A 13577-nucleotide genomic window follows, 5' to 3' on the forward strand; every position below is an offset into this window, starting at 1 on the left:
TTACATGTCTGTCATTGTCTCCCCTTACCCTTTACATAACTACTGTTGTTGTCTGTCAGTTTTCTCCCCTTACCCTTTTCATAACTACTGTTGTTGTCTGTCAGTTGTCTCTCCTTACCCTTTACATAACTACTGTTGTTGTCTGTCAGTTGTCTCCCCTTACCCTTTACATAACTACTGTTATTGTCTGTCAGTTGTCTTTTCTCCCCTTACCCTTTACATAACTACTGTTGTTGTCTGTCAGTTGTCTCCCCTTACCCTTTACATAACTACTGTTGTTGTCTGTCAGTTGTCTCCCCTTACCCTTTACATAACTACTGTTGTTGTCTGTCAGTTGTCTCCCCTTACCCTTTACATAAACTACTGTTGTTGTCTGTCAGTTGTCTCTCCCCTTACCCTTTACATAACTACTGTTGTTGTCTGTCAGTTGTCTCCCCTTACCCTTTACATAACTACTGTTGTTGTCTGTCAGTTGTCTCCCCTTACCCTTTACATAACTACTGTTGTTATCTGTCAGTTGTCTCCCCTTACCCTTTACATAACTACTGTTGTTGTCTGTCAGTTGTCTCCCCTTACCCTTTACATAACTACTGTTGTTGTCTGTCAGTTGTCTCCCCTTACCCTTTACATAACTACTGTTGTTGTCTGTCAGTTGTCTCCCCTTACCCTTTACATAACTACTGTTGTTGTCTGTCAGTTGTCTCCCCTTACCCTTTACATAACTACTGTTGTTGTCTGTCAGTTGTCTCCCCTTACCCTTTACATAACTACTGTTGTTGTCTGTCAGTTGTCTCCCCTTACCCTTTACATAACTACTGTTGTTGTCTGTCAGTTGTCTCCCCTTACCCTTTACATAACTAACTCTGTCAGTTGTTGTCTGTCAAGTTGTCTCCCCTTACCCTTTACATAACTACTGTTGTTGTCTGTCAGTTGTCTCCCCTTACCCTTTACATAACTACTGTTGTTGTCTGTCAGTTGTCTCCCCTTACCCTTTACATAACTACTGTTGTTGTCTGTCAGTTGTCTCCCCTTACCCTTTACATAACTACTGTTGTTGTCTGTCAGTTGTCTCCCCTTACCCTTTACATAACTACTGTTGTTGTCTGTCAGTTGTCTCCCTTACCCTTTACATAACTACTGTTGTTGTCTGTCAGTTGTCTCCCCTTACCCTTTACATAACTACTGTTGTTGTCTGTCAGTTGTCTCCCCTTACCCTTTACATAACTACTGTTGTTGTCTGTCAGTTGTCTCCCCTTACCCTTTACATAACTACTGTTGTTGTCTGTCAGTTGTCTCCCCTTACCCTTTACATAACTACTGTTGTTGTCTGTCAGTTGTCTCCCCTTACCCTTTACATAACTACTGTTGTTATCTGTCAGTTGTCTCCCCTTACCCTTTACATACTAGTGTTATCTGTCAGTTGTCTCCCCTTACCTTTACATAACTACTGTTGTTGTCTGTCAGTTGTCTCCCCTTACCCTTTACATAACTACTGTTGTTATCTGTCAGTTGTCTCCCCTTACCCTTTACATAACTACTGTTGTTGTCTGTCAGTTGTCTCCCCTTACCCTTTACATAACTACTGTTGTCTGTCAGTTGTCTCCCCTTACCCTTTACATAACTACTGTTGTTGTCTGTCAGTTGTCTCCCTTACCCTTTACATAACTACTGTTGTTGTCTATCAGTCAGTTGTCTCCCCTTAACCTTTACATAACTACTGTTGTTGTCTGTCAGTTGTCTCCCCTTACCCTTTACATAACTACTGTTGTTATCTGTCAGTTGTCTCCCCTTACCCTTTACATAACTACTGTTGTTGTCTGTCAGTTGTCTCCCCTTACCCTTTACATAACTACTGTTGTTGTCTGTCAGTTGTCTCCCCTTACCCTTTACATAACTACTGTTGTTATCTGTCAGTTGTCTCCCCTTACCCTTTACATAACTACTGTTGTTGTCTGTCAGTTGTCTCCCCTTACCCTTTACATAACTACTGTTGTTGTCTGTCAGTTGTCTCCCCTTACCCTTTACATAACTACTGTTGTTGTCTGTCAGTTGTCTCCCCTTACCCTTTACATAACTACTGTTGTTGTCTGTCAGTTGTCTCCCCCTTACCCTTTACATAACTACTGTTGTTGTCTGTCAGTTGTCTCCCCTTACCCTTTACATAACTACTGTTGTTGTCTGTCAGTTGTCTCCCCTTACCCTTTACATAACTACTGTTGTTGTCTGTCAGTTGTCTCCCCTTACCCTTTACATACTACTGTTGTTGTCTAGTTGCCTACCTTTAAGCTATGTTGTTGTCTGTCAGTTGTCTCCCCTTACCCTTTACATAACTATGTTGTTGTCTGTCAGTTGTCTCCCCTTACCCTTTACATAACTACTGTTGTTGTCTGTCAGTTGTCTCTTACCCTTTACGTGTTTCCCTGTCTCCCTTACCTTTAATAACTACTGTGTTGTCTGTCAGTTGTCTCCCCTTACCCTTTACATAACTAGTGTTGTCTGTCAGTTGTCTCCCCTTACCCTTTACATAACTATGTTGTTATCTGTCAGTTGTCTCCCCTTACCCTTTACATAACTAGTGTTTGTCAGTTGTCTCCCCTTACCCTTTAATAACTAGTGTTCTGTCATGTTCTTACCCTTTCATAACTACTGTTGTTGTCTGTCAGTTGTCTCCCCTTACCCTTTACATAACTACTGTTGTTGTCTGTCAGTTGTCTCCCCTTACCCTTTACATAACTAGTGTTGTCTGTCAGTTGTCTCCCCTTACCCTTTACATAACTACTGTTGTTGTCTGTCAGTTGTCTCCCCTTACCCTTTACATAACTACTGTTGTTGTCTGTCAGTTCTCTCCCCTTACCCTTTACATAACTAGTTGTTGTCTGTCAGTTGTCTCCCCTTACCCTTTACATAACTACTGTTGTTGTCTGTCAGTTGTCTCCCCTTACCCTTTACATAACTACTGTTGTTGTCTGTCAGTTGTCTCCCCTTACCCTTTACATAACTACTGTTGTTGTCTGTCAGTTGTCTCCCCTTACCCTTTACATAACTACTGTTGTTTGTTGTCAGTTATCTCCCCTTACCCTTTACATAAACTACTTGTTGTTTCTGTCAGTTGTCTCCCCTTACCTTTACATAACTACTGTTGTTGTCTGTCAGTTGTCTCCCCTTACCCTTTACATAACTACTTGTTGTTGTCTGTCAGTTGTCTCCCCTTACCCTTTACATAACTACTGTTGTTGTCTGTCAGTTTTCTCCCCTTACCCTTTACATAACTACTGTTGTTATCTGTCAGTTGTCTCCCCTTACCCTTTACATAACTACTGTTGTTATCTGTCAGTTGTCTCCCCTTACCCTTTACATAACTAGTGTTATCTGTCAGTTGTCTCCCCTTACCCTTTACATAACTACTGTTGTTGTCTGTCAGTTGTCTCCCCTTACCCTTTACATAACTACTGTTGTTGTCTGTCAGTTGTCTACCCCTTACCCTTTACATAACTATTGTTGTTATCTGTCAGTTGTCTCCCCTTAACCTTTACATAACTATGTTGTTGTCTGTCAGTTGTCTCCCCTTACCCTTTACATAACTACTGTTGTTATCTGTCAGTTGTCTCCCGTTACCATTTACATAACTAGTGTTATCTGTCAGTTGTCTCCCCTTACCCTTTCAATAACTAGTGTTATCTGTCAGTTGTCTCCCCTTACCCTTTCAATAACTACTGTTGTTATCTGTCAGTTGTCTCCCGTTACCATTTACATAACTAGTGTTATCTGTTAGTTGTCTCCCCTTATCCTTTACATATTTAGTGTTATCTGTCAGTTGTCTCCCCTTACCCTTTACATAACTACTGTTGTTATCTGTCAGTTTTCCCCCTTACTCTTTACATTACTACGTTGTTATATGTCAGTTGTCTCCCTCTCCCCTTCTCCCCTTACCCTTTTACATAACTAGTTGTTATCTGTCAGTTGTCTCCCCTTACCCTTTACAAAGCTACTGTTATCTGGCAGTTGTCTCCCCTTACCCTTTACATAACTACTGTTGTTGTCTGTCAGTTGTCTCCCCTTACCCTTTACATAACTACTGTTGTTGTCTGTCAGTTGTCTCCCTTACCCTTTACATAACTACTGTTGTTGTCTGTCAGTTGTCTCCCCTTACCCTTTACATAATTACTGTTGTCTGATGTTTGTTTTATTTCACAACTAATTTAATAATGTGAACTACGTTATTTTGGCGAATTTCCATCTTAGGTTTTAGGTTTTCAACAGTCTATAAATGCAGTATTGCTAGTAGGAGTCATTTATCTCCAATTTATGTATCATTACGAACACAAGAAATATTGTATACGCAATTATAACGTATTTAACAGTATTTATACAATACACTATTATCCTGACAGAGGACTTTCGCTGTTTGCAGCTAATCGTTGCCTGTGTCTTCTGCTTCATTTCTGTGTTGAAGGAGAGGATTTTGACTGATATCGGGGTCATTTTATACACATTATATTTGTACACATGTCACCTTTAAAACACGATGATGTTCCCTGTATCGGCGTCAAAAGCAACAGCTGTTGGTATGCCGTCGTGACCTTTAGGTTTATCCGGTAGTTCCATTTTCTGTGACCTACCCCCACTGTCTAACCTGTACAGCGCATTCCTCTCCCGGTCAACGACATAGTAATTAGACGAAGAATCCTCTGAACACATCCCTGGGCAGAAACTGATGTAGAGCTCTTCCTCGTCGTCATCGAAAGGTTGGAACTTATCTGTGTACTTCCAGGTTTCATGGTGGATCTTGAGTTGTCTCGTACCGACATCGGAGACCAGAATCTTCCCAGTGGCGCTCACCATGACGTACAATGGCAGTACAAAAAGAGGATCTTTCCCAATTTTAGAGATGACCCTCTTCTTTTTGCCTGTATCCGGACACAGCACCAGAATGTTTGCCTCATCACATACGTATACCAGTCCAACTCGTGATACGGAGATTCCTCGAGGTTTCCGGAGTTTTCTGATTAAGACTTTACGGAACTGTCCTTCGGAAGTATAGACTTTGATACTGCCGTCCCCGGTTCCTTTTCCTGTAATAAGAACCTGGGCATGTTTCAATTGTAATTCATAACATTTATGATATGTTGATTTACATAAAAAACAATGAATATGTTTCTATAAAGCTGTAGCTTACAAAAATCATTAACCAAAACATTTTTTGTTGATAAGCTTTCTTACATGGTTAAAGTGAAGAGTCGGGCAAGGATGGCTAAAGTCGGTAAAAATGGTGTGAATGTATCCAGTATAATTTCTTGTGAAATGGGAAAATAAAATCTCTCGTCAAAATCTGTCTGCGTACGAAGAAATTAATTTAAAGTATGGGAATTCTAAAACGTCCTCCCGGCTCACTATGTCCGTAGTTACATTTCCACACAGCCTCGTTTTCATTGCTTTCAACTTTTCTTTATTCTAATGGTCAGAACTGGGAAACTAAGCAGAACTTGACCGTCGTATTAATATGTGAGAACTTTTGGAAGGCCAATGAACGCATTTAGACTGGTTTTCTTTGCCCGATTATTCACTTTAACTTTTCGATAAATGGACATTTATGCATATAATTTTTTATCGCAAAGTCACTCTACGCGTAACATTTTGTGTATTAATCGCGCAATTAACAACGTTGCAATATGTCTACACGTGCGAATCGAGAACTCGCGAATATGTCCACAGTTACTTACACAGCAAATCTTACCTTCGTCCGTAATATATATTGGTGTCAATATTTTCCCGCGTGGTTGACATGCAACATCAAACGGCTTAGTCAAATCAGAGATTACCTTGTCAAACACTCCATTTTGCCTGAAGAGTTTTACATCATTGTCATCCGTGACAAAAGCATAGTAGATACCCTGAAACCCACGGACAACTGTGAAACCGGAGGGCCGAAACGGAAGAAACACGCGATGAATAAGCCTCTGTGGAGTCGAGCGATTGCCAGTCGCAATCGAGACGGATTTTCGAAAGGATCCTGAAAATGGAGATAATGGCGGCGGTGGTGATGATGATGATGGTAGTGGTGGTGTCATCGCTGCTGCTGGCGCTGTTGAATCTGGTGGTGGTAGTGGTGGCCTTACTCTAGCTGGGGATGGCGTTTGTGCTGTTGCCATTGATTCCGATGAAGTGGCCTCTGTAGATGCTTTTTCTGCTGTACCTTGTTGTGGCGATGGCACTGGTTTTAGTTCTGCGGATAGCATCTCTGTTCCTTTTCCTGTTGTAAAATGTATGTCATAATAGGCCGAATCAACGGAAGCATATGGATCTTCAGTTGAGTCAGGGAAATCGTTCCGGAACAAAGGGCGTCGAGGCGGTAGTACTGGAGGATCTTCGTCAAAAGGGGTCAGGTGGTTCATATATGGATTCACACCACCTCTATCTTTATCTTCTGATCCAATGTTTATTTTCGGTTTAGGTAGGGGAGGGGGTGTTATCGGAGGTGATGGCCGACTAAATTCGCAGAAATCGGAGGAATCCTCATACATATCACACTCTTCTTCCTTCACGTACCCCAATTGAAGTTTTGACAAATCGTCCCTAATGTTATTGTTCTTCGTGAAGGAAACGTGTTGGTATGTTGGTAAGGGTATGTTTTTCTGCTGCATAGCAATATTAGTCTGCTTCAGTAACCGCTTCGCCTTTTTGCAGAAATCTGTTGTACCATCATTAGAGAGTTTTTCCATTTTTTGTCTGATGTGCCTAAACTCAGATAACCTGTCTTTGATATGCTCCTGTCTTTCAGTCAGAACTTTTACATTTTCATCTGCTTTTGTCTCGACAGGTTGGAGCAGTTCTTCTTTCTTCATGTGAATTTGAGCAAACAGATCTTCAGTGACTTCCTCTATTTCATCTTTTATTGATTCCTTTTGTTCGATTTCCTTTTCTATCATATCCTGTAGCTTTCCCTCGGCCTCTTCATCAACTTTTGCTCGTTTGTACAGTTTATCGGTTTGCTCACCAAGAAGACGTTCTAGTTGTTTGGTGTGTTCAAGAATTCCTGTTTTCTTATGTGAAGAATGGATACTGCATCTTGAACAAATTAATTCATCATCGCATGTCAAGCAAACGGAGACCAGTTTATATCCGTGTATATCACATACCTCATCATTGGATTCTTGCTTTGAAAGTTGATTACGATCATCAACCTCGTCATATTGAACCTCGTCTTGGTCGTTGTCGTCATCGTTCGTTTTATCTTCCTCATCAACAATATGGCTACAACTGGCAACCTTCTGTAGAGACTGCAGTAGATGTACTATCTCCCCGGCAACGGGATAGTTTTCTACCTTTCCTGATTTTGGATTCATCGGTCGCTTGCATGTCAGACAAAATGGCGTGTTGATCATACATTTACCTAGACATTTAAGGCAGAAGATATGGCCACACTCGATTCGTCGAGGATCACAAAGTTCCAAGCCGCATATTCCACATTCTGTGATGGAAAGCAGTTTCGTATAGTCCTTTTTCTTTCGTGATGTCATGGCTCCCAAACTGAAAAATATTTCACATAAAATAAGAAATGCTGAGCATTGGATTCGTGTTTCATTGGCCTATAAAATGTTGATATTATTGATCTCGTAAAAATGGAGGTAATCCGTAGCGTCGTTTTAGGTTGACTGATATGAAGGCGTATTGTTAGTTAAAAATTTGGAATTCCACGAGAGTATGCATTATAAATTCATATGTCAATATATATAGTTTTTATGTTATGAGGCTATACACAAACATCAGAGGTTACTACGAGTACGTCCATGTACAGTTTGAGAATTTAGAATTATAATAATGTCACATAAAAATGCTACATCCCACTCCAAACTGTTTATATATCATTTTTGTTCGAAACTATATTAAATACTAAAGTTGATATCCCAGGTAATTGTAATAATAATATCTTAACCCATTACTGTTCTGGTGACATTATAATGTATCATTGATCAAGAACGTGAAGTTCCAAATTATTTTCCTGCACCAAATAAGCACATCACATTGTCCATTTCTAGAACTACCACTCAATCGATCCGTCTTACAAAATTATATACACTTTCCAAATCGACATTAAATGCTTATAGCTGCTTTTAATAATATCGTTCAAATATGGCTTATAAGAAGACAATTTTACTACCAAAACATGCCTCTTTTCAAAATCATGGGAGCTCTTAACATGAAGAGATGCTCATAAAGAAAATGACCGTTCACTACCTTTAAAACGGTTACTAGAAGATATATTTAATAACATGAGGTATCTCAAACATACGTTTTCAACATAAAAGCCCTTTAACTTGCATTGTCATCATTAAGAATTATGATTAGTCTTGACGCAAATGCAAATAACTGATCAACACGAAGTAACCATGACAATCAGTTATCCCAGATCGTTTGTTGCATTTAATGTAGATAGTTATGTAGCCGCTCTTATGTAAGTAATACAATTATATTTTTGAAATATTAGCTTTTTCATTCACATAATCATTATAAACAAAGGAATATATGTAGAAGTGTTGTTCCAACATTCTTTTCATATGCTGAAAATATCAGGTATTCATAAATACTATTTTTTAATGATATACTGTTTATCATCACATTAAACTCCAATTATGTTTTTATGATTGTTCTGCAAACTAACCGTCGATGATCCTTATGAATTTATTTTTACTTAATTTTGTTCAAATATGTACAGTTTCGACAAAAATGCTTATTTAAAATATTTGAAAATAGAACACGTAAATATGTTTGTCTGAAAATGGCCCATGTGCCTGTATGTACCCGGATAATCACCAAGTAAATCCCAGCGACATCATGGGGAAATTTAGTAAGCTGCACATGCTTAGATTTATTCAAGTTTTTACAATGTTCATCCTTATAAAACTGGTTCTTCTTTCCAAAATAAAATCACACTACTTTAGTAGAACTAAATACTATATTCTGACGACTTTAAACACGTATTTGTACGCAAAAACTTTAATAAAAAAGCGAAATATTACTAAGTAGATAATACCGCTTAGTAGTTGCCTCTTAAAATCGAGCGGGTTTTCTCGCTTCGCTCTAATTAACTGTACATGTGTAGAGTGCATTGTCTTGTTACTTAATACTTGCTTATTTCTAAGTATTTTCTAAATTCTAAGGCCAGTGGCATGATTACTTCCAACCTGCCACGACCTAGCCCACGTTTTTTTCATTTAACAAAATTCAAAATTATCTTTCATCACTTAAAAAATCCACTAAATTTCTGAGATTATATTCTTGATTTGGTGACACATATATTTGATTTACATATACCATTGTTTTATTTGGTGTTATTATTGTTTTATTTTCATTTATCGTTATATTATTTGATTTCATCTTTATTTGATTTGATTTCATCTTTATTTGAAGAACAACCATATAATGGAAAAGTATAACCATATAATGGAAAAGTATCACCATACAATGGAAAAGTATAACCATACAATGAAAAAGTATAACCATACAATGGAAAAGTATAACCATATAATGGAAGAGTATCACCATACAATGGAAAAGTATAACCATACAATGGAAAAGTATAACCATATAATGGAAAAGTATAACCATATAAAGTATCTATGGAATAAAATAATGATGTTTCGGAATAATGTAAAGTAGTATCATACAATGGTAAAATCAAATCAAATAAAGATGAAATCAAATAATATAACGATAGATGAAAATAATACAATGATAACACCATATAAAACAATGGTAGATGTAAATCATATAAATATGTCACCAAATCCAATAATGGTGAAATCGATTGATATAATGATACAAGAAAATATTACCATGACAAATGAAAATAAAACAATAATAAAAACAAATCATATATTGATCATATCAAATCAATTATAGATAAAATGATACCATATATTGATAAGATCAAATCATATAATGATAAAACCATATTATATTACGAAAACACAAATTCATATAGTATATTTGAATCATACGAGACAGCTATGGCGTTCCTTAGTCTCGTGTGTAAGTTATACACTGTTACATACGGTGATGTGTTTTTATATCACAGACGCTTGATTAACTTTCTGGGCCTTCCACATAAACCGAGAAATGTACGAGGAAGTGAATTTAGTGTAGGATGAGAGATAGTTAGCTTAACAATCTACTAAATGAAAACTGAATTTACACGATTATATTTTCATTCTGTTGATACAATAAGTGGAAAAAATGTGATGCAATTATACGTAAGCAAAACTTTTTAAATATGATATTTTTAAACTAAATCCATAAATGCATATCTGTATTTGACATGAAGCTGTTCTAGGGTTAACTACCCTACCGCTCGAAATAACTCCTACGTATATTGCCAAGGTAATATTTAGAATCTGTCATCCGGAACGGGAAAGCATACTGAAGGACATCATGGAATTTCGTCATTTAACGAGTTCATTTATAATTGATTCTATTAATTAATGCAATTCAGTTTACGATTTTTACCAATTAAGTTGGCGAAGGGACTGTTATATCTTTTGAAATAGATTACCAAACAACAATCTACAGTCAGTTATACACATATTAGCATATCATTAACTTTGGAATGAAGCTTTTAAATCAGTTACTAACACAATAACACAAAGCAAGCGGATAATCGTGGACAATTCCGAATACAGCATTGAGACGAGGTAAATTTTGATGGAAATGTTTTTAAGAATTGATAAATCAAAAGCTTAAAAAGTAATTTCGTTTTTACTAGATGTACTTAAGGATTCGAAAGAAATGTTCACACTTTATGTACCCGACCGTTCATAGTATTTAAAATGATCAAAACGAGCCAAACTTCATTCTTTGTAATAGATGTTTAACGAATAGTTTTAATACTTACCTAGGAAATACCAATACCAGTCAAAGTCTTTGATGTATAAGCACGTACAACTTCCTATTTCGTTTTCAACTATGGCAATGTCAGGTGCTGTCACGTGATGTATTAAAGGGATATAACTTCTCATCAAGGAAGTATGATAAAGCTATTTTACATTCGAATGATTCTGTCTTTGGTATATTTGTGTCTCGGTGTTTGATTTGGTTGATAAAAAAGTGTTATCATTTTTTTCCAATTGTATTTGATTATAGGCGAATACGTGAAAGAACAGTAATAGACAAAATGTTCTAAAAAAGAAACACGTACAGCAAATGTATTGACAAATACTTAATTAAAATTGATAATGCGATTTGAAAATGCAATGCATTTGCGAATTAAACATGAGATATTATTCGTAAAACGCCTTAATCTCAATTTAATGTTATTTTTTAACTTACATTGCCAATTTTCATGAATTTAAGTAATCCACTGAAGAGAATTCTCATAATTCCGATAATTGTAATTGTAGCTGAATAAACATTCAAAGCAAAAGGGATAGCAAATAAGGTATGACTCTGATAAGATTTACTAAAGGTTTACACCAAGCTCAAGCTTCAGGTATTTTTACAAGGTAAAGCGATGAATTTATTTTGAAATGACAATATCAATGCATTTCTTTCTAACTATTAGCAATACTGCAGTGAAAGCTTTCTACGCCATCATCTCTGTATAAAAACCACATGTGTAGCAAGACCAGTAGAACAAAGATAACGCATTAGACCGATTGGCGTGGTAATAAAACACTTTGCCTTTCATCATGTAAGTCGGGGTTCTATATTCGAGGCACAGACTTGAAAATGTTTCTGAAAGCGCTGTGGATTCCACTAGAATATTAGAAGTGATTTGTAGACCCTGTAATTAATAAACACTAAAACGGGTTGAAAGGGGACTATAAAAAAACGTATTACCGGATAATAGAATCTTGCATGGGTCTGTCAGGTGGACAGGGATAGCTCAACCCGAGTGAAGGATTTTGGCTGGACAACCCGAGGCTTGCCGAGGGTTGACGACCAGAATCTTTCACGAGGGTTGAGATATCCCTGTTCACCTGACAGACCCATGTTTGATTCTTTTTCTCCCATACTTAATCGAAACATGATGATATTACAGTTTTATAGAAACATTTCCAAAGTGCCGCCATAACAGGAACGTCGCAATGCTTCAAAATCAATGACGTCGTCGACAATAGACCCCGCATGTAATGATGACGTCCCGTCATTTTCCCTAGCAACCGCGGGATAACCCTGTCAGGTATGGGAGAATAATAGAATCTTACATGGGTCTGTTAAGTGTACAGGGATATCTCAACCCGAGTGAAAGATTTTTGCCGGTCAACCCGAGGCTTGCCCATACATAGTAAAAAAACGATGAAATTCCACTTGGTTTCCAGCTTTTTCATCGCGCCATTATCGCAGAAACGTCGTTATCCGTCAAAATTGATGACGTCATCTACAATGTGCGCCGCAGTTACGCCGCATGTATTGATGAAGTCACGTTATTGTCTAGCGCGTGTGAGCTGTCTTAAACCCCCTGTGTAAGATAGAGATATATTTTCCCTAGCAACCACGGGATATATCTGTGAAGTATGGGAGAAAGAGTTATCTTTTCCCTAGCAACCACGGGATAACCCTGTCAGGTGTGGGAGAAAACATTGTCTGGCTATTTATTCTGTATTTTCACATACACCTTAGACCCTGAGTTATCTGCTCTTTCAGAAAAAACGACATGAATTGCGCCCATAAAATAATGACGTCATTATGTATACCAAGGAAGCTAACAGAGGTTGTAGTGAATATTCTCAGTCAAAGTCAAACTGTTCCTTATGTTGCATAGTTAAAAAAGAGTCACTTTAAATACTTGCTAAATTAAAATGCGAAGCTCTTATACGTGTAAGTGTGGGGCAATGCTCGCTTGTGGGACATCACAGCGTGCTGAAGTGCAGGGAATTATTTGATTGGTCGATAATATCAGTTTGATTGACAGGTCAGATCTATGTATTGTCATCACACAAGCTCACACTTCAACAGTATAATAAGCTTCTGACAGCTACTATATAGGTCAACTCCACCTAAAAATCTTATAATTCACGGAGATTGAGCCCTGCGAAACGAAATGATTTCACAGTGTCTTTAAGTAAACATTTTGATTTCCACAGCTTAAAGACAATTTATTTACATTACAATTTACAATATAAATGATATAATCAAGAGCAAAACGTTTTGAAAAAAATATTACCTAACTACCATACTGATAGTTTTATATATTATGTGTTCTGTTAAGAAATATCTTTGATGCTGACCTTGTCTGGGGCTTTGTACGCTGGTATGGGCGGTAATTTTTTTTGTTTTAATTGTACCAAACACACACAGGGCGTCTTTTATATGTAGGTAGTAAAGGGTGTTGTTATTTGTTCAAATCTCGTACTAGGGATACCTACAATAAGCGGTATAAGCATACGGATACGTATTGAAAGAGGAGCGACCATTATTAAAAAAATCCATATTTTCTATTTTGCGTCAATTTATCCCTATGTTATATAAAACATTTGTAATTTTCCTTCTTCTGATCTCACAATATCACGTGGCCGCTGTACGATGAAACACACTATAACGTTACCCGTACAGTCCTATCCTTTATTTAGGTATTATACAGT

At 37.3% G+C, this 13577-nt stretch overlaps 1 protein-coding gene across 1 annotated transcript; it reads right to left on the bottom strand.

The window, feature by feature from the left end:
- Positions 1 to 4251: 4251 nt before the first annotated feature.
- Positions 4252 to 10980, bottom strand: LOC138332207 (tripartite motif-containing protein 2-like). Its single transcript, XM_069280208.1, has 3 exons — positions 10889 to 10980; positions 5735 to 7527; positions 4252 to 5072 (listed from the first exon to the last, which is right to left on the bottom strand). Exons 2-3 carry the CDS (start codon positions 7515 to 7517, stop codon positions 4516 to 4518), a joined length of 2340 nt encoding a protein of 779 aa, XP_069136309.1. The 5' UTR covers positions 7518 to 7527; positions 10889 to 10980; the 3' UTR covers positions 4252 to 4515.
- Positions 10981 to 13577: the final 2597 nt, after the last annotated feature.

This window comes from Argopecten irradians, chromosome 9 (genome assembly GCF_041381155.1).
Source record: "Argopecten irradians isolate NY chromosome 9, Ai_NY, whole genome shotgun sequence".
Taxonomy (NCBI): domain Eukaryota; kingdom Metazoa; phylum Mollusca; class Bivalvia; order Pectinida; family Pectinidae; genus Argopecten; species Argopecten irradians.